The 24,662-nt window shown below is 45.5% G+C and overlaps 1 protein-coding gene across 8 annotated transcripts in view; it reads right to left on the minus strand.

Moving 5' to 3' along the window:
• The window catches only part of GREB1L (GREB1 like retinoic acid receptor coactivator), a 268,425-nt gene that overhangs the window by 19,232 nt on the left and 224,531 nt on the right, over positions 1-24,662 (minus strand). For all 8 annotated transcript variants that reach the window (XM_032421407.1, XM_032421404.1, XM_032421406.1 and 5 more), the window contains 8 exons: positions 17,734-17,867; positions 14,492-14,831; positions 9,195-9,310; positions 8,413-8,657; positions 5,324-5,907; positions 5,023-5,125; positions 2,362-2,517; positions 1,943-2,082 (listed from right to left, as the gene is read on the minus strand). In XM_032421407.1, coding sequence (XP_032277298.1) covers positions 1,943-2,082; positions 2,362-2,517; positions 5,023-5,125; positions 5,324-5,907; positions 8,413-8,657; positions 9,195-9,310; positions 14,492-14,831; positions 17,734-17,867 — 1,818 coding nt within the window. The remainder of the gene's footprint in view (positions 1-1,942; positions 2,083-2,361; positions 2,518-5,022; positions 5,126-5,323; positions 5,908-8,412; positions 8,658-9,194; positions 9,311-14,491; positions 14,832-17,733; positions 17,868-24,662) is intronic.

A 24,662-nucleotide genomic window follows, 5' to 3' on the forward strand; every position in this document is an offset into this window, starting at 1 on the left:
AATTCCTCATGTTCTTAGAGCCACTACCGCTCGGCCTTATGCAGAGGTTTAATATCCCTGTGGGATGCCCTGCTCTCTGAACATTTTCAAAGGTGCCCAGTTATAGGGGGAAAATCACTTCCATCTATGTGGATCAAGCTAAATGAATATCATTTTGCTAAGTAAAACATTAGGGCCAACATTAAAATGCGTCTGTGGCCCCATCTTTCCTAGCTACAGTAGAAGCTGAAGAAGTTTGAACAGTCACTTAGCCTAGAACTCTGGCTTCCAGGAAAGGACCATTTGACTAATTGAAGGCAAATATAAATCTAATTTATTTTTTAAACTGCCAGAAAGTTGGGGCACCTGGCTGGCTCAGTTGGTAGAGGACGTGACTCTCGATTTCGGGGGCCAGGGGTTCAAGTCCCATGTTGGGCGTGGAGCTTAAAAAATAAAAACTAATTTTTGCTACGAAGTTCAAATGCTCGGGGCGCCTGGGTGGCTCAGTCGGTTAAATATCCGACTCTTGGTTTTGGCTCAGGTCGTGATCTCAGGGTTGTGGGATCGAGCTCCACTGGGGGCTCTGCGCTCAGCACAGAGTCTGCTTGGGATTCTGTCTCACCCTCTCCCGTTGCCCCTTCCTCCTCTGAAAATAAATAAATACATCTTTAAAAAAATAATAAAGTTCACATGCTCTCTCAGTAACCCAGCTCAGTGAATAATTACATAAAGGTCTTTAGGTGCTTTACAACACAGTATGGGGCTTCATGAAAGGGTAGCATCAATTTTCCGCAGCAGCTAGTAGAAATCAGGTAAATTTCCCAAAAGTTTTAACCTAAATACTATGTTTCATAGGAAAATAGTATTATAATTCTTCCCTTAAATTCTAGTTCATTTTGCTTCACAAGTGTGGGAATATACTACTTAGTGAATACTACAATCATAGAAACTAACTATATAAACAGGATTTTTAATAAGTTTTCTAAAAGCTTATGATTTATAGACCGGAGACTTGAATCTTCTATATTCTGTAAAGCATTGTGAGTGGATTACAAACTAGCCCACCAAAAGTTTTCAAGAACACCAAGAAAACAAATGGGGCATAAAAGATAACTTGTATTAGAAGAGCAGAATGACCAATCCAGTTTTCCAGTATATCCCTTCTAGCACCTTGTGGGAAAAGGGTGAAGACCTGGTCTTCCAGAGCGGAAGCAAGTTTGGGGGAAGTCCCGTCAGCATGTCCTACAGGAAGGAAGAGTTGTTCTAGGCGTTCAGAACCAAGTCATAAAAATCAAGAAGGTAAAGTGGGAGAAAGCAACATAGAACTTATCCCCCACATGGGCTCTGGACTACTGTCATTTGCTGCCTTCCCCACCTTTTGTGTTTACAGATGCTCTGGCCAAAAAGAAGCCAAAGACTATGGGGTATTGGCTCACCTTCTGTGTTTCTACCTCTCACTTCTCTCTAAATAAAAGGTAAATATTGACCCCTCCGTATGCCTAGTGATCAAGACCACCCCACACTGGAGTAAGAATATGACTCGGTCCGTGCCGATCAGCAGACTTCACAGCTCAAAGGGCACCCCATGGACTTGTTAGATAAGAGCACCATTTTTGTCAACAACCCAACGTGGGAAGAAGGCCCTTTCACCAAATATACCATACTATCTCATTTTTTCAGGATCACAGATAACAGCCAACCTAAACACGACACATGCAACCATTTCGATAAAGTGACTTCAGAGGCTAAAACTCAAGTTTCTTTCTTTCCCTTCTCCTCCCACTGCCCATAATCCTAATGAGCTCAAAGTAATTAATTGCTTCCCACATTCTGCTCACAAATGTGTAGCTCCATCTCGTAAATCAGGTGTCATCTGTCTAGGGCCCGAAACTGGGAGCCTTCTTTTTCAGTCCTGACACACAAGATCCATGTTGGGCAACAGGCAAGGACAAGGGGGCCACACCTGGGAGGCAGAAGTGAAGTCCATGTACTGGTGGCATTGCTCGCAGTGGTGGAAGGTGTTGTAGGCCGCATACTTGGTCAGCATCATGGACACGGTTCCTCGCTTCCTGGGCTCCTCGGTTTTGGCATCCTTTATTGCTTCTGCATATCAAGGGGCAAAAAAAACCTTGCCATGATGTGCATGGAGCCCTGGGAAGAAAGTCCCCCATTCCCTGAAAGGCCTCTTTCAAGGATTCTATAATTTATTCCCAGAGAGTCAGGTATGAAAAGTAAAAGGTGATCAATACATGTGTAAGAGAAGGGAAAAGCAGGAGAATTCCTTTAAACTGCTCTCAACGATTAAACTGCCCCAGGCCTCCTGCCTTGGTTTAGGTGCCCCTTGACCTGCAGAGGGGTCCGCCTAGCTCTGCTGGCACTGACCTTGTTTGACCCCTGCCAGCTTCTCTGTATATACCAGGCTCATCAAGCTGTACTTGGGATCGTGCACACTGACGTCAAAGGGCATTTTACGGAAGCTCTCGATGTCAGGCCAGGGCTCGCCCTCCGACTGGCTGACTTCACGGCTTTCACTGTGATCTAGGACAAGAAAGAAAGTGCGCAGAGCAGCCAGACTGACCAGCCTCCCAGCCTACCTCCCAAGGGTCAGGGACGAGAGGTTTTAGGAAACATGACTCCCAGATGGGTGGACAAAGGCATTTCTGAAAAATGATCTCCCATGTCCCAGGGCAGATGGGCCCAGAATGATCCCTTCAGGCCCATGCCGGGAGGGACTCATGCCCTCACTGGCCCCAGCATGAACCTCTACAGATCTGGTCCACCAACAACCACTTCCAGGAGATCAACTAGTCTCCCACCCCAGCTCCCCAAATTGTCTGAAAAGCTTGTTTAATTTTAGTTGATCTAAATTCTCACGGTTTTCGTTGTGGGGTTTTAAGATATGGACCGCCTAAGAGATTTTAGGGATGCACTGAGCAAGATTCCCAGTGTCTGCTGCATAGGAGAATCACCCGGGAGCTTGTAAAAGAAATCCCTGTACTTAGGTCACCACCCCCACAATCTCCCTTAGTCCCCAGACACCTGTCACGGCAATTAAAGCTGCTTAGGTGGCTCCAGTATGCCGTCAAGTTTCAGAGCTACTAGCCCCGGGCTTGAACGCAGACTGCTCCCCACTACTGCACAGCGACAGCCGCCGCCCTCAGTTCGCAGGGAGCCCCGTTATTGTAAGAATTCCAGACGGTGTGCTGGAAGTGCTCAGACATGGAAGGCGAAGGGGTGTAACCAATAGAGGATATTTATTGTTACTATTGATAAAATTCATAAGATCCAAAAGCTTAAGATAACTTTCAAAGGGAGAAAGAGAAAACCTTAAAAAATAAAAACCTAAAGACTACAAGTACAGTTATTTTTTTAACACAATATCATTTATGTTTGGGGCACCTGGGTGGCTCAGTCATTAAGCGTCTGCCTTCGGCTCAGGTCATGATCTCAGGGTCCTGGGATCCAGTCCCACATCAGGCTCCCTGCTCGGTGGGAAGCCTGCTTCTCCCTCTCCCACTCCCCCTGCTTGTGTTACCTCTCTTGCTGTCACTCTCTCTCTCTCTCTGTCAAATAAATAAATAAATAAATCTTTAAAAAATAAATAAAACCCAAAGCTTATTCTAGTTTTGTTTTGTTTTTTAATACCGTCGTGCCTCTCCAGAGCACCATCGCATTCACCTGCACTAAAATGAGGTAGAAGGAATAAAGCCAAGCTAACGGCACTTCTCACTACAAAGGCCCGGTTTGCCGGTCACACCAGCTGTGGTAGATTCTCTCACAGCTCATCACACAGATTAAAGCCCAAGAGCAGTGTAGCCGGATCTGAGGAGAAAATTAAAGGTGTCGTTGTCTTGTGGAGCCCAGGTGATTTGTGGGAAGGTTGGTGAGATGACAGGTCCCTCTTTCCTCCTCCGTCTGGTTCTGCCTTTGCCCTCTTGGTCCCAGCCCCCTCCAGGCGGCCCTGAGTGTTTCGAGGCCAACTTGGAGCTCTGGGTCCCCTCTGTGGTGGGCCTGGGGGTCTGGTGCAGCTCAGGTGGGGACACAAACAAGGAGAGGCAGGTGGGAAGATGGGATTGTGTGTGTGTCTGCAATCATGAAGGAGTGGAAATAGGGCCGAAAGTGATAATACAATGATTAAATATGGCTGATTTTGCCTAGTCTTGCTCTGGACTGAACTAGTCCCTTGGGCTTGTCACAGAACAAGTCCAACTATTTAGGACAAGCAAGTGGGGTGAGATCTGAGGGCCCATCTGACAGAAGATGCCAAGGCCTTTCCCTTTTCCAGACTCATCTTTGAGGGGCTTGGAATTCTACCTGATTACTTCTACTGCCCATGCCCCCTCCACCCACCTTCCAGTACAGGCCACTGCTCCAAGACGTGAAGCCACAGTTTGGAGGCCACACTGTCCTTAGCTACAGAGCGAATGCTGGCTGATCCTGCTCACGCTCACTTTCTGGCTCTGCTGGCCAGGCTACCCGTCCGTGGAAGCCTCAGGTGGCAGCTGATGGGGAAGGGCTGAGAAGGGGGATACAGGAGGAAGAGGATGGGAGATAATCTTTTTGAAAACCAGCCCCCACAGCCCTGTCAAGCACTAGCTCCTGCATCTTACTGCAAACGTGAAGGGGTTTGTTTATGGCACTAGGTTTTGGTTCTGCACAAAGTTTTAATTGGAGTAATCCATATACCTGCGCTCAGAGCCTGCTGTTAAAGCAGAAGTAACCAGCGAATATCGGACATGCCCTGGACCCTGAGCAGAACGCCGCAAGTGAATTTTACACCCATATAAGCAATTAATCCACCTACGAGAGCTTTATAAAATGCCTCTCTGCCCCCGGCCTCCCGGTGGACGTTAAGAAGGGGAGGCCGGAAGTGGAAGACTCCACCCCAACTTAAAGAGCTAAAAAGTGGCCAGTGTCCTCACAACCGTTTGCTAGCAGGGCGCTCTTGGCCTCCCGATAACCCTGCACATTCGGCACCGGAAAGCCCGCAAGGGGACTTGGCGTCAGTGTCTTGTATCTCGGCCCGCGGCCCCCGCAACTCACCCGCGTTGATCTCTCCCTCATCATACACATCCACCTCCAGGAGCCTGATGAGCATGCGGAAGAGGATCCTAAGGAACTGTAAATAGGAGCCGGTCTTTCCCACCTGATGGAAGTATTTTTAATTGGGGTGGGGGGAGGGGAAGAGAGGAAAGGAGAAGAGAGACGAGATTTCACACCTGGGCTCTTGGATCTCTCCTGCCCCTAAGAGGCCCGAGCGAGGACCTCATCCCTCTGGGTCACCCCCCACCCCGCCTCGCGCGGCTCCCCCGCTGCCTTCCTTCTTGGGGACGGCGGGGCCTACCTGAGGGGGGCCGGTCAGCAGCAGCCGCCGGGGGTGGCAGGTGCGGGCGCCCGAGGCGTGGTCCGGCTGGTTGCTGAAGTCGGCGTGGTGCTGCCGAGCCGAGGTCCACTGCCGGTAGTAGAGGGACTGCTCCTCGCTGCTCATGTCCTTGTGCAGCAGCGGCCGCAGGGAGCTCACCCAGGCCACGTCGGCGTGCGGCAGCAGCGAGGAGGACGCGGGCGGCTTGCCTCCCCGCTGCGAGCCCAGCAGGCTGTAGGCCGCCTTCGATAAGATCACGATCGGGGGCAGGGCGGCGTGCAGGCCCCTGCAGCCCTGGGGCGGCTGCCCGGGCCACGGGAGGGCCCGGGGGCCCGAGAACAACGACGACGACGACGACGACGGCTTGGAGGTGGTGCTGCTGGCCATCTGGGGGCCCAGGGAGTCGCACTCCTGCTTCAGGGTCTCCCCAGCTCCCGCTGTGCCCGTGGAGACCCCTTCATCCAGCCCCACGCTGTTGGCCGGGCTCTGGAAGCTGGGGGTCAGGGACAGTTTCTGGGACTTGTCGGCCGTGCTGGAAGAGCTCACCCCGTTCTCCATGATGGAGCCTGGAAGAGGACGGACGTACCCATCAGCAGGGCTCTGCTGTTTACTGCCCGGCTCCCTCCCTGCATGCCGGCCAGGCTAGACCGCCTTTCTCCGTGAGGGCTGTGGGCCTCTCCAGTCCCAGACGCTGCTTCCTCTGCTGGCTTCCTTGGGCCCAGGGTGCTCAGGGCGCCCCCGGGGGTAACTATACCTCGAGCTCCTTTTCTAAATCCTACCCCCATCTTTGTAAATGGTGTAATGTTATTAAAATATCCTCGGTGACCTCATTTGAATATGCCACCTGATTCATTCCAGGACCCTGACCAATACAGGCTCCACGTTCAAGTTCTGCTCCGGGGCACTTGCCACCTCCTGGGGTCCAAGGGTCTCACACTTCTGGTTGTGGAGAAGTGGCCCGGGCGGTAGCCACTTCCATGGATGCCTAAACCAGCGTGGGGAAGGTCTCCATGTGAAAGAGGATGTAAGGCACAATCTACACTCAGTGAGGTCTTGCTTTCATCCAGAGATCCCTGTGCATTTGGCCAATTCACTTCAAATACGTTTTCCCCTCTGATGGGTCAGCCACTCTTTCATTTGTGGACAAACCAAAAGCTCATACGTTCAGGACGGAAGGCCCTCTCTGAGCTCACATTGATGCTCGAAGGCATGCAGGTCAAATCCCAACCTCAGGAGGTCCCAGAGGGGCAGCCAGGAACTGGAGGTTGCTGCAACTAAGTCACTCCACTTGCTCATCTGACTTTTGTGTCCTTCCATCTTGCATGAGAGCCTGCTTTTCCCCTCACAGCCCTGGCCTTTAGAGCCTGCACACTTTGGGCAGTGAGCTTCCCCAAGGACCCTCAGAGTCAGCCCAGGGCTGAGGGATGTGTGCTCAGTGGTGGGAGCACAGGCAGGCCAGGTTGTCCCCGGAGGGAGGGAAACTGAGCAGCAGAAGGCAAGCCATGACCTTTGTGCCAGTTAATCGGAGCAAGGACAAGACTATGTGAGCCTTGCGGGGCAGCTCTGGAAGTGCAGGGAAAGGGGAGGGTCTGACTAAAGAGCCCCAGGAAGGAGGTAAACATCCCCTCACCTCTCCCTTGCTGATGCTGGTATCCAGAAACTTCTAAATGTGATGGTCCCCCTTCCCTTCTGTTACTCTTTACTAGCCCCCAAACCTCTTGCCTTTATTCTGAACTGGGCTCAGGGAAACCACTGGGGAGCCTGGAGTGCTGGGGTTGGAGGAAGGTACAGCCTGGACCCCTGGCTGAGGCAAGCAGCTGGGCACACCCAGTAGAACAGTCCTCGTGCTCTTCCAGGCGGAGGGTCCCTATCAACACAGAAAGCCCCATAGATGACCGCCTCTTCGATTCCCACAGCCATCCAGCAGCAGCTGCCAGGATGAACAGACTCACGAGGGCTGCTTGCGACCTGAAATCGTCTGTGTGTCTGCACGTATGTGTTATGATGATGGAAGAGGGGAGACGTGGGAAAGAATGTTCATAGTGGTCTTCTCTGGTCGTGGGGTTTTCATTTTTATTTATTTATTCATTTATTTTAAAGATTTTATTTATTGAGAAAGAAAGCGAGAGAACACGAGGGGGGAGGGGCAGAGGGAGAAGCAGGCTTCCCGCTGAGCAGGGAGCCCAACTCGGGGCTCCGTCCCAGGACCCCGGGATCATGGCCTGAGCCGAAGGCAGATGCTTAACCAACTGAGCCACCCAGGTGCCCCCTCTTTATTTATTTTTAAAAGTAATCTCCACCCCCAATGTGGGGCTTGAACTCACAACCCCAAGATCAAGAGTCTCATGATCTACTGACTGAGCCAGCCGGGCACCCTGGGGTTTTAATTTTTAACCTCTTCTCTATCCTTTGTTACATGCTCCAAGCTTCCTATGTTGAGTTTTATTACTTTCCTAATGAGAAAAAAAATGGAAACAGTGCTGCATTTGCCGTAATATAATTTATCAAAAGACGGCTCGTGCTGGGCACTGCCAGAGGCCATTCAGTGCCGCGCCGGGAGCGAGGGGGGCAGGCTGCACGGCGGCTCGGCACAGCCAGTGGCCCAGCGGAGCCTTCGGTCTACAAACACTTGCCCTTAACTGCTTATCAAAGTCATTCATTCACTCATTCATGCATTCATTCAAACAAGTAAACACCGTGCCAGGTACTAAGCCAATGAGCACAAACTTAACAGCTTTCGGATCTAGACGGAAAAGAAGGCTTCTGTGCAAATCTCAGATGTATAATATCCATGAGGTGATTAAGGGTGGAAAAGACTTGGGAAAATGGTGCAGGCTGCGGTTGGTAAAATTTATTTATTATACTTAGCTTATTACCAAGCGCTTCATTAAATGTTTACCCCGAGAAGTATTCTGTGGCTGTTCAACAGTTATGTTTTCCAAGTGTCTCTCCTGGGGACCCGAGGTCTGGACCGGATGCCCGAGCCACCGAAGGCTCCTCTGACGTGCCTGAGGGGTGTGAGTAAATGCCCCCCCCCCCGCCGCCCCCGCAGACAGCAAGCAAGCACTGACCCGAGGTTCCGGTGACAGCACTGCCGTTGCTCTGTGGCCTCTCCAGGTCGACCAGCAGCTCCTCGGCATCGTTCTCACTGGCGGAGGCTCTCTCCTGCTCCTTCCCGCTAAGGTCCAGGGCAACCGCGGGGCCCCGGATGACCTCTTTGGAGACATAGCAGCACGCCAGCCCCACCTCCTGCTCCAAGGCTGTGCGCGTTAAATAGCTTGAGTCGATGAGCCGGAGGTCACAGTACTTCAAAGACCTGCACGTAAGTCATGATGTTTTGGGTGAGTCCATGTGGCCACTTCCTCCTCCCCAAGGACAGACCAGAACAGCAGTGCCCGGCTCATGGGCTTGTCCGGAACGCGCGGATGGCGCCGGGAAGGCGTCCGCGCCGATGCCTGACGCCCAGGAAGCCTGCGGCTCGTGCCGTCATTGCCGCCTTCGGGTCCCCAGGCCCCGGACCCCTAACGGGCGTGGGAACGGCAGATGAAGAGACACTTCATCCAAGTAACGAAATCCCAGTTTGGGGCAGATGCTTTCCCTCCCTGCCTCTCTGGCGGCCCTGCTTTGATGCGGAGAACTTCTCACGGTGGCTACCTTCCATTTGCCCAAATGCTAGGCAGTCTCTGGAAAGTCAAACAAAGGGTCAAGGAAGGGTGTGTGTCTTTTCTCTCGGAGGAAAGCGATTCTCTTCCTCCTTGCCCAGTGAACGAAACGGCTAAGTGTCAGCCAAGCTTGAGCCATCAGCTTAGCTGGGCAACTAATGGAGAATGGGAACTGACCGCTCACATCGTACCTGGGAAAGGTTTCTCCAAGAGGGTCTTTGCCAGTTAATATCACAATACAAGGAAGACCTTCTAAATCCTGGTATGTCCGAGGGGTCCACTCTTCCAGTTCACTTCCTCTCCAGGTCTGTAGAAAGGGACCCACATGATAAAATTAAAACCCCTTATTTAAGTTTCCACTTCTTAAAAGGTTTCTAGGTCCAGATTTTAGATGCCTTTGTGCTTCCAAATGACTTCCAGTGTGTGTGTGTGTGTGTGTGTGTGTGTGTACTAAATTGCTACTAAAAAGCGTAACAAAGCACTCTAGAGGAATGTGGCCTTCAGTCTTATCTCAATAGGATAAAACGGGAGACCTTGGTGTACATGATGCAGTAGGCACGCAGGCCAAAGCAGCATACGAGGTGAACAACCCTGGTTAAACTACCTGACTCAAGGCTCTCAAATACACTTTCTTCATGTAATGGACAGACTCTCAGGACGGACTGACTGAAAAAGACAGTTTCAGTTATGAATGACTAATAAAAGCATCTCAACAAGACTCCATGAAGACAGACATTTTCACCAAGAAAATCATGAAGTTAGTTACCCTTGATGGCTATTTCCCCTCTTTCTTTCTATATTGACTTTCAAAATAAGTGACAAGTAATAATTGGCTTGGGGCTCTCAAAAGTCTCTCTCAAGAAGGTGAAAAATATAACCAAATCTGGACCAATAAAAAACAAAAAAAAACAAAACAACCCTGTACCTTACTTAGAAGAGTAAAGCAATTAGCTTATGGTTTCACAAATAACCTATGAAGCATCAACTTACGATATAGATTAACACATATATACACGTGTATGTATATCTTTAATAAATGGAACGGCCAATCAGTGCGAAGAAAAAAAAATCCCACCAACTTGAAAGATGTTCAAAAGTGAAAAGATCTTATAGATTTTAGAGCAGAAAGAAAATAGACTATGTCTTAAGTAGATAAGGTGGTTTTTATAAAGCGTCTAGCATCTAACTATGCTCATAACAGCTTCGCAGCAGGAGTTACTCTAGGAAATAAACTGATGTTTCTGATAATGCTTTAGGGAACAAAGAGTAAGAGGTGTTAAGTAATACATACGCTTTATTTTAAAATAGACAGGTACTTCTTTTGCTAAACACAAAATGGGATAAAGAAATCTAATAGGCAAGAAATAATGTCATAGGGTTTGATTAATGATTTGTTGGTGTCTAGATAAAACAGCCTTTAGAAATAAATATGCCCACAATTATTCGAATAAAATGTATATAATTTGTAAAATGGGAAGCACTCTAACCTTATTGCCCAGGTTTTTTTTTTTTTTTAATCATATATTTGTATACCAAAGGGAAATCAATGGATCTGTTTAGCTGTTTACAAATTTGAGAGACTTTTTTTTTGTCTTAGAAAATCAATCTATCCAGGGTGGCTCATTGGGTTAAACATCTGACTCTTGATTTCCGCTCAGGTCTTGATCTCAGGGTCGTGAGTTCAAGCCCTGCATTGGGCACCACGCTGGGTGTGGAGCCTACTTTAGAAAAAAAAAATCTATCAAAAATATTTGTTTAAATATTAGAAGAAAGGTACCTACAAAAATTCAGTTTTCCATACATTGTCATGTCAAAGTGAATATAATAACACTTTGATTTAGAGTAAACAATTCTGGGAACAGGAATCATTTTACTTATATAATTTTGCATTGGACTCATGATGTCCCTGACACTGAGGTTCTCCCTGAATGGATTTTATCTCCCAGAAACCATCCATTGATCATGGTTCCACAAATAATGAGGTCGTTATAATGATGGTATAAGGGATATTATGTTTTACTGTACAAAAAGATTTATTTTTACTTTTTATTTTTTATTTTTTATTTTTTTAAAAGATTTTATTTATTTATTTGACACAGAGAGAGAGAGAGAGCGCGAGAGAGGGAATACAAGCAGGGGGAGTGGGAGAGGGAGAAGCAGGCTTCCTGCCGAGCAGGGAGCCCGATGTGGGGCTCGATCCCAGGACCCTGGGATCATGACCTGAGCCGAAGGCAGCTGTTTAATGACTGAGCCACCCAGGCACCCCCAAAAATATTTATTTTTAAAAGATTATTAAAGAAATCTTGCTTTTACTCTTGACCAATCAGAGCTAGCCAAACCACTACAACATGCTTTTCCATTCTGATGAATGATGGCCACAGTTCTTCAATGGACTGACCATGCCCTCAGGATGATTTCACTGCAGAGCATATAAAACAACACAAAAGACGGGGTGGGCACTGAGTTCAAGGACAATATGGGGCTCATGGCCAAGGAAATTTGATGAAACTTCACAGGCCTTCTGGAGGAACTGATTTATTTAGATTTAAGCCTGGTATCCTTCCAGAATGCTTGTCATCACTTGTAAGTCAATCACAACACATATCAGGATAATTAGAGGGAAAATAAGGCCATCCAATGGAAGCAGAGGCAGAGGATGTTACCCAAGACTACAGATAAAAGGCACATCTACCCACCCATGCCATCCTGATAGTGGTAAGGGAGGTTGGTAACTTAGAGATAAACATGAAGGGGTGCCTGGGTGGCTCAGTTGGTTAGGTGTTTGAGTCTTGATTTTGGCTCAGCTCATGATCTCAGGGTTGTGGGATCAAGCCCCGGGTCAAATTCAGCACTCAGCAAGGAGTCTGCTTGAGGATTCTCTCTCTCCCTCCCCTTCTGCCCCTCGCCTTGCTCCCGTTCTCTCTCTCTCTCTAAGTAAATCTTAAAAAGAAAGGAAGGAAGGAAGGAAGAAAGAAAGAAAAAGAAAGAAAGAAAAAGAAAGAAAGAAAGAAAGAAAAAGAAAGAGAAAGAAAGAAAGAAAAAGAAAGAGAAAGAAAACATGTGAAGCAGAAACCACCTGGCAAGTGGCAGTCTTGCTTAGGATGTGACCATTTCAATGGGATTTCGTATTTTTACTTCCACACAAAGAGAGAGTATAAACGGGATGGACTGATGTGATCCAGTGGTTTTGACAATATGGAAATCTCTTTTTGTGGCCAGTGTCTGGCAGCTACTCATACAAATTGAGATATAACTGTTCTGAGAATTACTTGGGCCCCCCTTCATGTATGGCACGTTCTCAGGGCTCACAGAACCACTGCTGTCTAAAGGCCCTGAAGGTGATTCTGATGTGCTAGCAGCCAGTTAGGACTCTTGATCTTGGGGTTGTGGGTTCAAGCCCCACTCGGGGTGTAGAGATTACTTAAGAAAAAGTTAAAAAAGAAAGAACCTCAAGTCTTGATTGTGGTTTTCAACCTATGGCCCAGAGGGGTGAATTATTTAGGACCAGCTGATTTATACTGACTTAGTGATTGGCATTTTTGAAGACTCTCAACGAATGACCTCAACTATAGGTAGCTACACTTGATCAGTGTCATGGAGACCCAGAGAAGATTCTGCAGCCTCACATCCTCTTCAACCATCTCCTGCAGATTATTTGCCTTTCCAGATTCTTCAATCATTAGTATCATTCAAATTGTCTCAAGACATACGTCTCAATGAATTATACTGTAAGAAGAGTTTCAGGACTCTCATTTGTTATTCATCCTAGAAATCTCGCAGTTATGTGGTCTATAACTATAATTTAAAATTGTGAACATTATATCTACATATGAAATATAAATGTTTCAACTTCCACTAAATATAGGGTTTCTATTTTTAGACAGATTTATTTGTTCCAGTTGCTTATCAATCTAATGTATTTTGTTTGCATTTTGGGATTATCCCATTTAGGTTAAGCTAGTAGAATACAATAAAAAGGTTTATGTTTGCAAAATGCTTTATGAACAGTGAATAACATCCTCAAATTAGAGCTGAGATCATACAGTCCAACTCTCTCATTTTGCAGGTGGGAAACTGCAACCCAGGGTGAAAATGAGAATTGCCCAAGACTATGTGCTTTCTTTTCATAAAATCTGTGCCAAAATAGATTTTTCTTTTCTTTTTTTAAAAAAGATTTTATTGGGGCGCCTGGGTGGCTCAGTCATTGGGCGTCTGCCTTCGGCTCAGGTCATGATCTCAGCGTCCTGGGATCGAGTCCTGCATCGGGCTCCCTGCTTCATGGGAAGCCTGCTTCTCCCTCTCCCTCTCCCTCTGCTTGTGTTCCTTCTCTCTGTCTCTCTGTCAAATAAATAAAAATTAAAAAAAAATCTTTAAAAAAGATTTTATTTATTTATTTGTCAGAGACAGAGAGAGCGAGCACGAGCAGGGGGAGCGGCAGGCAGGCAGAGGGAGAGGGAGAAGCAGGCTCCCCGCTGAGCAAGGAGCCCAATGTGGGACTCGATCCCAGGACCCCAGGATCATGACCTGAGCTGAAGGCAGACACTTAACTGAGCCACCCAGGCGTCCCAAACTAGATTTTTCTTAACCCAATTTAGCTCAGTATTTAGTGTGCAGGGTACAGATACCATGCTGGTCTAGCTCAGACATCCACTACTTAGCTTGGTATCATACATATATATATGCAGTTATTTTATTATATGCTTCCTAATGGCTAGGACACATTAGATTATAAAAGTCCCCAGAAAAACCTGAGCAGGGCATAAAGTAGGGAGTTAGGTGAGTTGATTTAGGAATTCTGCCTGTCCCCTCCATGCCTACCAGGAGGGGTTAAGGAGAAGCAGTCCCACTGGCCATGCGAGGGGGTTGACCCGTGCTCATGCACTAATCCCTCTGCAGTAGGCTTGGAGAAGTCAGACCAGCAAGCCTCAGAGCTGGGCGTCAAAGCGAGTTCAATGAAACAACAAAGCGTTGAAGAATCCACATGCAAGAGGGTGAGGAATAGCTCTATATGAGTTCTAAAGATAAAACAGAATACTTTACCTACTGACTCTAGACCTGAGCTGACAGGCTAGGTAGACAGAAAAGAATTAGTGAATTGATGTCACTTAAAGGCGAACCCACAGAGGTCTGAGAGAACAACTTACCTTTCTTTCTGAGAAAACAGATGGCCGTGGGCTAGATGCATCTTGAACAAGGTCAATAAACATGGGGTCAAATTGGGTCATCTCATTTTTGCACCTGCAGTTGGAAGGCATGGAAGACCAACTGCACGCACATGCTAAAAAGGGGGCTCAACAGAATCTTAATAAACCGGCTCCAATTAGGGAAGTGTACATGTCCCTTGGTTTAGCCTTAACACTGTCACGAAGATCAAATCAACACATGTGCAAAACTCTACTAAACTCAGGCCTCCGAGCCACCTAGGTGGGGTTCCTAGAAAACAGAAACAAATGATATTTCAAAGGAGAGCTGTCCAACCATTGCTAACCTTTAATCGCGCCACAAAGTGCGTTGCGACACTGAGTTCAGAGGCGGGGTTCCCGAGGATGATCTCAAAGCGGTACTGCAGCCCCAGCTTGTCGCGCACCTCCTGCAGCCGCTCCTTGGCTAACATTGCCAACTGCACGGAGGGCACCCTGATAATGAGCATGTGTCCCCTCCCACTTCTCGTCTTTCCTGGGGAGCTGATGAGGTCATCCATAATGCTGAGCGTTTCCGGTGTGCTGTGGTCTCGGAGGGACGCCATGGTGGTGAGAGCCATCAGAGCCTCTGAGTACTGCTGGATGAGAAGGTAGCAGCGGACGACCATGCTGTGCAGCCTGGGGTACCTTCAACAGAACACAGGGAGCTAGAACTTGGGCAGCAGGACCAGCTGGCACAGTAAGGTCTCTGTGGGAGGAATGCAGACCCAGCATGGTGGGAAGGGGTTACCGATCAGTGGTGGGCTGGAGCCCTAGTATGACCTTGGAGCCCACATCGCTAGAAGGAAAAGTGGAGCCTTCAACGCCTGTGAGTCAGAAACTGTTGGGATACGTACAGCAAGTTAAAGAGGTTTAGGGATGGTCTAGTGACCCTAGCTTCTCTGAGTGTGGTCTGTGGTCCAGGAGCAGCACCACTTGGGAGCCTGTTAGAAATGCCAAATTCCCCCACCCCAGATACCTGAATCAGAACTCACAGCCTGACAAGACCCCCAGGTGATTTGTATGCACAGTAACTTCTGAGAAGCACTGATCTAGTCAGGTTATTTGTTGACAGAGTCATAATGGATCATCCCTGGATCCTAACCTCTTATTGGTGGCACTGAGTTAGAATGGTGGTGTTGTCAGCTTATTTCTCTGATATTTAAAACTACAGTAAAGAAAATTGAGACATTAGTATCGTGTTTGCAAAGTATCAGACAGAAAAATAATAATTATTATTACTAATAATTACTAATTTGATGGTAGCCCCACAGATAGCAACTGTATCTTCCCATAAAATGTGCCTTGGTGCCAGAGAAAACTTGGAGCTGACTGGAGAAATAGCACCCCCTAGTGGTGTAGCCTCCTAACACCCGAGCCCTGCTTAGTCAAGGGAGCCTGGCAAATAGGGGTGTCCTTGCCTCATCCCAACACCCATTGGTACTCCACCCCCACCCTGCCTGGACTGCCAAGTAAGAGGATCACTTTGTTCAAATTGGCACTTTTTACAGCTACAGAGCAGGCAGAAAATTTGTTTATGAATTATTTATGAGTTACTCCTCAGAAAGCCAGGCCTGCTGGCAAAGTGAGTACAAATGGGCAAAGAGGACCCCTTTGCAGGCACAAGGAGGTGCTGGTCAAGAAAAGAGGTGCTGGCAAAATGAGGATGAGCCTGTGAACTTTCTTTCTGGTTGTCAGCTGGTAGCACAGGCAGCCGCCTAGCAGCTGGGTAGGCCATGGGGTGGTTCGCCTTTGTTCCACTTTATAATTCTATTTAAAGTAAAACAAGTGGTCTGCCAGCCTTGCACAGAGAAGCCCAGGGTCAAATACCAGTTAGGGTCATCAAATGAATAGCATGGTTTTGAAGTACTTCAGAGTTGGAAAGGACTGTGGATGCCCTGGTTTTGACCACTCCCGCTCCTACCAGAAGGAGAGTGAGTTAAGTGGCTGAGAGAAACCTGGCTACTTGCCCAAGATCATGCAACTGGTCAGGGACAGAGCTGGGTCTGGACTCACTCAGTTCTCTGATAATGTCTCCTTGCATTGCAAGGATTTAGTAGGTTGGGGAAGAGTGAAGAAATCCTTCAGTTCACTCAATCCTGGGCCAGGTTCTTCAAACGCTCAGTAAATCACAGCTATAACTAGCTTGAGTGACTGGGCTGGAAGAAGTGAGCACACAAGATCCTTGTTTAAAGCGTTAATGGATGGGTCAGGTAGGTAAGCCAAAGTTAGAACACATGGTAACTTTGATCTACAGGCATTTAGATCTCACACTCTTAAAGAAGTATGAATTTAGAAGGCAACAGTCTTCACAACCTGTTCTGTTTGCACTGAACTGTAATTGTTTGTTGTATTGTAAGTATTACCAAAGTTGTAAGAGAAGTTAACAGGATTGACTCTGAATGATGCGACCAGAAGGGAGGGGACGTTCCAAGCTGGTGGATGCAGCAGGTGGGTGGGAAACACTTAAAAGGGAGACTCATGGGACGGTTTTGGAAACGTTAAGATCACATGTGCTGTGGAAGGATTAATGTCACAGTGTCCGTTAAGTCTCCTTAAATCCAACAGCTGCAAAAATATAAAATCCTACTCTGAGGCTTCTCCTTTTGTTGGTGCAGCATAATAACTCACTGGTAGGATACAGCCACCCATCCTCATTTTTATTTCTCTTTCTTTTTTCTTAGCAAAGTTATAGAACAGATTGTTAAGTAGGTGGCTCATGGTTAATTGGAGCCAATTCGAAGAACAAGAGCTACTAAAAATTAGAATGTGCCTCATCAAAAAGAGTCCACCTGCCCCCATCACTGGAAGGTCAGACAGACTATTGCAGCCGAGGGCAGGGAGGGCCCTCTACCAGGTTACGTAAATTCCAATGCCTCTGTGATGCTTTGAGTCTATGCTTCAAGATCAGAGAGAAAAAACAGGAAAACCCTTTACTCTCCTGGAGTTTGACCAGAACTTGGAGAATAAAAAGAAAGCAGAGGAGACAGAAAAGATATGATCTTTATCTTCCAAGGTCAGGCACTGGAGGAGGCACATTAGGAAGGAACTGAACTCACTTCAGTGATCTAATCACTCCTAATTTTCTTCAGTCTACACTCCAAATCTCTCATAGTAAAGTTCAGTTTTTACTGAGTCATCTAAGGGTACTTGCCTGTGGTGGATAGAGGGGAAAAGAGAAAAAGAAGAAGTGTAGGGCATACGGTGGGGGAGGCCACCCCTCAGAGAAAGGGTCTTTAATCAGCAAATTCCTCTGTCCATCTAATCCCCTGGTGGTAGCAGTAAAGCATGCTTGGGAGATGATTCAGAGCATGGCAAGTGGTTCTAAGTCCCACTCTGGGTCGCTAGTTTCCTTTGTTAGTCTTGGATGATCACAGAAAACCTCTATGAGTAAAAGGTCATCTTAGGAGAGGCTATTCTTATTCTGCCTTTGCATGTCATCTGCACAGCTGGAGCTCCACAGAACTCCCTGTGACAGTGACACAAGAGACTTTTGGCTATTTTAGACACACAAGTACAGCTAAAGTAAAAGCTGAAGGTCCTTACTTACCTTTCCAAGAGCGTGTTCACCATTTTTTCAAAAGTCTCATCACATCTCAGAAGGGGGCTTGTGATGCCCCACTGTAGAGACTTACTGTATTCATTCAAGCCGAAATACAGCTTCTCCTGGCAGCTCATGTCCTCCTGATTCAAAACAGAGCCAAACCCAGTGAGGAGAGGATGAACAGATAAAGAAGATGTAGTATGTATATGTATATGTCCACACAATGGAATATTATTCAGCCACAAGAAAGAAGGAAATCCTGCCATTTGTGACAATGTAGATGGACCTTGAGGACATTATGCTAAGTGAAATTAGTTAGAGAGAGAAAGACAAATACTGCATGGTTTCACTCATATGAGGAATCTTAAAAAAAAAGAAAATTGTCAAACTCATAGAAGCAGAAAGTAGAATAGTGGTTGCCAGGAGTGGGGGGTGGGGGAAATAGGGGATGGGGATTAAGGAGGGCACTAGTGGTGATGAGGACAGGGTGATGTATGAAAGCGTTAAATCACTATATTGGACACCTGAAACTAATATAACACTGTAGGTTAACTAACTGGAATGAAAATAAAAACTTAAAAAAACATAAAAAAATGATGAGGCTTTGCCATTTGCAACAACGTAGATGGAACTAGAGGGTATAAGGCTAAGTGAGATAAGTCACACAGAGAAAGACAAATGCCATACGATTTCACACATGTGGAATCTTAAAAAACAAAATAAATGAACAAACAAACAGACAAAAAACAGACTGTTAAATATAGAGAGCAAAAATAAATATATCAAGTAAGCAAGCAAACTGGTGGTTGCCAGAGGGGAGGGGGATGGAAGGGTGGGGGAAGTAGATAAAAGGGATTAAGCGGTACAAAGTTCCAGTTACAAAATAAGTAAGTCACAGAGATGAAAAGTACAGCATAGGGAATATAGTCAATAATCTTGTAATAAGGTTGCTTGGTAACAGATGGTGACTACACACCATGGTGAACAGTGAGTAATGTATAGAATTGCTGAATCATGATGTTGTACATCTGAAACTAACGTAACACTGTATGTTAATTATACTTCAATTAAAAATACATAAAATAACTATTAAAATAAATGTCTTATAATTTAATGTCAATTATACCTCAATGAAGCTGAAAAAAAATTTTGTTTCATTATATAACCTGATATCAACTCTACAGTTATCTCTGGGGCAAAAACCAAAATTTCTTTTCCCTTCAAATGAACTTTAATATGTGGTTAATGTTGACATGTTTTATTTGTTGTTGTTGTTGTTGTTGTTTTTTAGAGAGGGAGGGCAGGAGGGGCAGAGGGAGAGAGAATCTTAAGCAGACTCCACATCCAGCACAGAGCCTGACATGGGGCTCGATCTCACAACACTGAAATCATGACCTGAGCTGAAATCAAGAGTTAGATGCTTAACTGACTGAGCCACCCAAGCACCCCATGTTGACGTGCTTTCTTAAGGCAGATGGTAACTACACAGATGGTTTGTTTTCTCTTTGCTTTGTTCAGGCATCTTCTGAGGAATAACATTTTTAGGCTGGTACAGTCACTGGTCAGACTTTTCCCTCATAAAGCAGCTCTCTATACTGATACTTATCTATAGAACTCTCTGGAGATCAACAAACTCAAAAACTCTATTACAAAAAAACTTCTCTGACATCATCTAATGATGGTAATTCAGAAAAGCTTATTCTTTTACAAAAAATATTTATTTAGAAATGGAATCTATACTTTTCTGCCTTCATAAGCAGAATTCACTGTATTTATCCTCCTTTTTTTTTTTTTAAAGATTTTATTTATTTGACAGACAGAGACACAGTGAGAGAGGGAACACAAGCAGGGAGAGTGGGAGAGGGAGAAGCAGGCTTCCCGCCAAGCAGGGAGCCTGATGCGGAGCTGGATCCCAGGGCCCTGAGACCATGACCTGAGCCAAAGGCAGACACTTAACGACTGAGCCACCCAGGCGCCCCTATCCTCCTTCTTGATGACTCAGTCATTACTATGACATGAATATTTTGGGATGTGACACAAAATTTCCTTGAGAGGATCCTGAGATGTGTGACAAGCTGTCCTTAAACGTAAATAGCCCCCAGAATATTAAGTAAGCTTTTTGAGTTCATGCATCTGCTTTTTTTTTTTAAAGTTTTCTTTCTTCTTTTCTACTTTAATTTTTCCCAGTCATTTCTCCTAGCTGTCATGTGTCCTATGTGTTTTAGTCTTACTTTTATCTGTTATGTATTATGTATTGACATTTTTCTTTAAACACTCTCCAACTCACTTCATAAAGGTAATACAATAGCTTAAAACATAAGTTAAAAATAAAGTAAGCAATCAGAGGAAGAAGAAGCAAGGGTAAGACAAATAAGATTGGGCCAGGATGAAGCTAGTGCTCTCAAAAATGCACACAAGAAGGTTTTGCAATTTTGTTTCTGAGTTTTAGTAACTCAGAAAAACAGATAAGCAACTGTGTGATTTATAAGGTCCATAAGACAGAAGATAAAGCATTTATTTAATTGGCAGCTTTTCATTTTTTTGTGCCCCCCCCCCAACCAGTTATTCCTGCTTGTTCTTACAGGATCTTACTCGAGAGTAAATATGCTAGAGGACCACAGTATGTCCTGTAAACAGTGGAGCCTTAGAGGGTACAGCTAGGGGCATCTATTTTGGAGGCTTGGAAGCCTTTTTTTGTTTGTTTGTTTGCTCCCTTCCTTCTGGATAATTGTGTCAAGTAAGTCATTTCAGGATGAAAAAAAGTCATTCATCTGGGTTTCTCTCCTTATGTGGATTACCGGTACAGAGAGAGTGGAAAGGCTTTCTCATCCTGTCCTGCTTCTTTGGGAAAATACAAAATCCTACTCCAAGCCCGCTGTTTTTCCTGATGTAGCATTTTCACTCACTGGGTAGGACGCATCCACCTGTCCTCATTTTAATTTCTCTTTCTTAGCAAAGTTATGGGGTGTGTTATTAAACAGATGGCCTGTACTGGAGGCCAGTATTTTTTGGCGTCAGTATTTTTTTCAGTAATCTATAAAGACTTTATAGATTAAGAACTAGATATACTAAAAATAAGAATTAAATGTGAATACTTAACCCAATTTGTTAGGTTTGCATTAAACTGTAACTGTAGTTTTCTAAGTATTATAAACCTTGTAATAGATGTCAATGGGACCCCCTTTAAAATGTGTTTTACAAAGCTCTGAATGATGTTACTTGAAAGAAACATGGTGTCCCAAGAATCACAAATCATACTGAATCATTATGTCTTTTGGGAAAATGTCCCTTCTCCTACAAAACAAAACAAAACAACAACAACAACAAAAAACAAAAAAAATCTCCCTCCTCCCAAAGTCCTACCCTCCCAGTGACCCTCACCTGCAGCTCTCCCTGTCCTCTCGCTGCTATCCTTGCTTCTCGCCAGCCAAATGCTCTGCTCCCTGGAAGGTCACCAAAGACTCCTGAGGCCAAATCCAAAGGCCTGTACCTATCAGTCTTTGACCACCACCCTCTTGGCAGTTCTCTTCTTTACCTTCCTCAACCATTTTATCCACACCAGCTGCTTCTATAATCATTGTTCTTGACAAAATATTCCAAATCTACATCATAAAGCCCCAGCAGAAACTCCAAATTTGCGTTTGCATTGGTGCACTCTCCTCAGCCTTAACTCATTCAAAATCCACCTCCTCTGCCCTCCACAGATCACTCTTCCTCTTGGGCCTCAAAGATATCTCGGACTGTTCTCTTTTCCCCAATAAAGAAATCCTAGAAAATTCACCATTTCTCCCCTACTATTTCTGGCTAGGACCACGATTTATGTATTTGTTAATTTGAACCTGAATTATCAGAAAAGCCAGATGACTGATCTCCCCATGTTTAATCACTTTGACTTAAACTCTATCATGAATGAACTGCTTTAAAAGGCAGCCTCTCAGTATCTCCTAGAGCTGAACATATACGTTCATTCCCACATATACACCCAACAAAAATACCTACCTGGGTCTACTAAAAGGCATGTGCTAGAATGTATATAGCAGCAGTGTTTGAAATAAATGAATGGGATGGATAAGTGAATTGTGGTGGTCACCCAGTGTAATCTATATACAGCAATATGAATGTTTTATGACTCATGCAAAATAGAGAAGAATCTCACAAGCAATGCTGAGCAAAAGAAGCTACGTACAAAAGAGTGCATACTGCATGATTCCATTTATATCAAGTTCAAAACTGGGCAAACCAAACCTATGGGGAAGAGGCCAGAAGAGTGTTACCCTTCGGTGGGCAGTGCCTGTTTTCTGGGGTAGTGGTAATGTTCTATTTCTTCATTTGGGTGCTGGTTCTACGGGTGCTTTCAGTTTGTGAAAATTCATTAAGTTGTACGTTTACCATGTTAGTATAAAAATAAAATATGTATATTCTGATAATATAATTGACTCTTGAACAACAAGTTTGAACTGCATGGGCCCAACTTACATAAGGGGTTTTTGAGGTTTTTTTGCTTTTATTTTTTGCTTTTTTGTGCAAAAAGCTTTATTGTTTTCACTTGGTGCAGGGCTTGGGGGAGGGCTCCAGGGTGGTTGAAAAGCTGCCTCGTGGCTGCAGGGAGAGGCTCAGGCAGAAGCCCAGACACCCAGGGGGATGCAGATGGGCCATTGGGCTCCAGAGGCTCCTAGTTATCTTGCTTGAAAGTGAGCCTTTGGAAGAGATACTCACCCAGCTCAGCCTTGGGGGCCAGCCAGCCTGCAGAGGTTAGTCAGGTAGTCGCCCAACTTCTCGATGAGTTTCACCTCCTCATCTAGGAAGTGGTTTTCCAGGAAGCCACAGAGATGGGGGTTTGTGTGGGCAGAACCCAGAGCAGGCAGATCCAGAAGACCCTGGTTCAGATTCTTCTCCAGGACCATGGGTTTACCCTACTCATCTTGAGAGGGCTTCCACATGTCCCGAAGAGTGAATGGCTGCCGGGCCGATCTTGTATCTTCAAGAGACTTGGCACTCCAGAGCCACATGGCTGAGGTTGGAACAGAAGCCCAGGGAGAGGTAGGCATTGGAGTCTTGCGGATACATGTTGGCCAGGCAGGTGAGGGCGGCCTCCACCTTGATGGGGTCATTCTGATGAATCCGGGAACTCATGGCTGATTGGCAATAAGGACTTAAGCTCAAAAACTGGTGATGGCTAGTCCTGAAGCCAGAGGATGGCTGAGATGGTTCTGAGGTTGCAACTGGAAAAGAGATTGGAGGGTGTTTGGAGGCTGGAAGAAGGGGCATCCCTGGGTCTGTTCCGTCCAAACACTGTTGAAGCAAGAGACAGATCTGCAGGACCATCCGTCGCTGTGCCTATATGTAGATTTTTTACAGTACAGTACTGTAAATGTATTTTCTTTTCCTTATGATTTCCTTAACCTTTCTTTTCTCTAGCTTACTTTATTGTAAGAATACAGTATAATTATATAATATACAAAATAGATGTTAATTGACTGTTTATGTTATCGGTAAGGCTTCCAGCCAACAGTAGGCTATTAGTAGATAAGTTTTGGGGGAGTCAAAGTTATATGCGAATTTTCAGCTGCACAGGGGTGGGTGCTTCTGACCCCTGTGTTGTTCAAGGCTCAACTGCATTTTTAATAATACTATGCCCTTATGAAAAAATTGTTAATGTCTATGTAGTAAGTGTAAACTTTGCCAGCCTGGCACTGCAAGCCTCTATCTGTATATTTCCAGGTTTCTTTTCATCCCCTTAGTGTTCTCTGAAAAATCCCCGTGTTTCCTCCTCTGTGGTGCTGCCCAAGCTGTTTGCTGCCAGAAGTGCCCACGCCCAGTCCTTCCACTCTTGCAACGCCATCTGCCGTGCTCTCTCCATGTCGCTTTTCCTAGTGCTCTCAGATGGGTGGGACTTCTCCCTCCTTTCAACCCCCAGAGCATTTTGATTTTTTAAAGTTGTCTTATTCTACTCTGTTGTTTTTGTTTTTGCAAATAAAAATTGTATATATTCAAGGTGTACAACTTGATTTTTTTAAAAATTGAGATGTAATTGACATGTAGCATTGCATTAGTTAACAGGTGTACAACATAATGATTCTATTTATGCATAGGGATACCTTGGAGATTTGAGGGTTTGGTTCCAGACCACTACAATACAGCAGGTCGTCAATAAAATGAGTCAAATGAATTGTTTGGTTTCCCAATACATTCAAAAGTTATGTGATTAAGTGTGCAATAGCATTATGTCTAAAAAAGCAATGTACATACCTTAATTAAAAGATACTTTATAGCTTAAGAATACTAACCATCATCTGAACTTACAGCAACCATAATCTTTTTGCTGGTGGAGGGTCTTGTCTTGATGTTGACGGCTGCTGACTGATCAGGGTGGTGGCTGTTGAAGGCAGGGGTGGCTGTGGCAATCTCTTAAAATAAGACAACAATGAAGTTTGCCACATCAATGGACTCTTCTTTTCATGAATGATTTCTCTGTGGCATGTGATACTGTTTGATAGCATTTTACCCACAGAACTTCTTTCAAAATTAGAGTCAATCCTCTCAAACCCTGCCACTTCTTTCCCAACTAAGTTCGTGTAATATTCTAAATCCTTCGTTATCATTTCAACAATCTTCACAGCATCTTCACCAGAAGTAGATTCCATCTCAAGAAACCACTTCCTGTGCTCATCCATAAGAAGCAACTCCTCATCCGTTAAAGTTTTATCATGAGCTTGCAGCAATGCAGTCCCATCTTCAGGCTCCGCTCCTAATTCTAGGTCTCTTGTTATTTCCACCACATCTGTAGGGACTTCCTCCCCTGAAGTCTTAAACCCTTCAAAGTCATCCATAACTTTGGAATCAACTTCTTCCAAACTCCTGCTAATATTGATATTTTGACCTCTTCCGATGAATCATGAACGTCTCAATCACCTGAAATGGTGAATTCCCTCCAG

This window comes from Phoca vitulina, unplaced genomic scaffold (genome assembly GCF_004348235.1).
Source record: "Phoca vitulina isolate PV1807 unplaced genomic scaffold, GSC_HSeal_1.0 scaffold24, whole genome shotgun sequence".
NCBI lineage: Eukaryota > Metazoa > Chordata > Mammalia > Carnivora > Phocidae > Phoca > Phoca vitulina.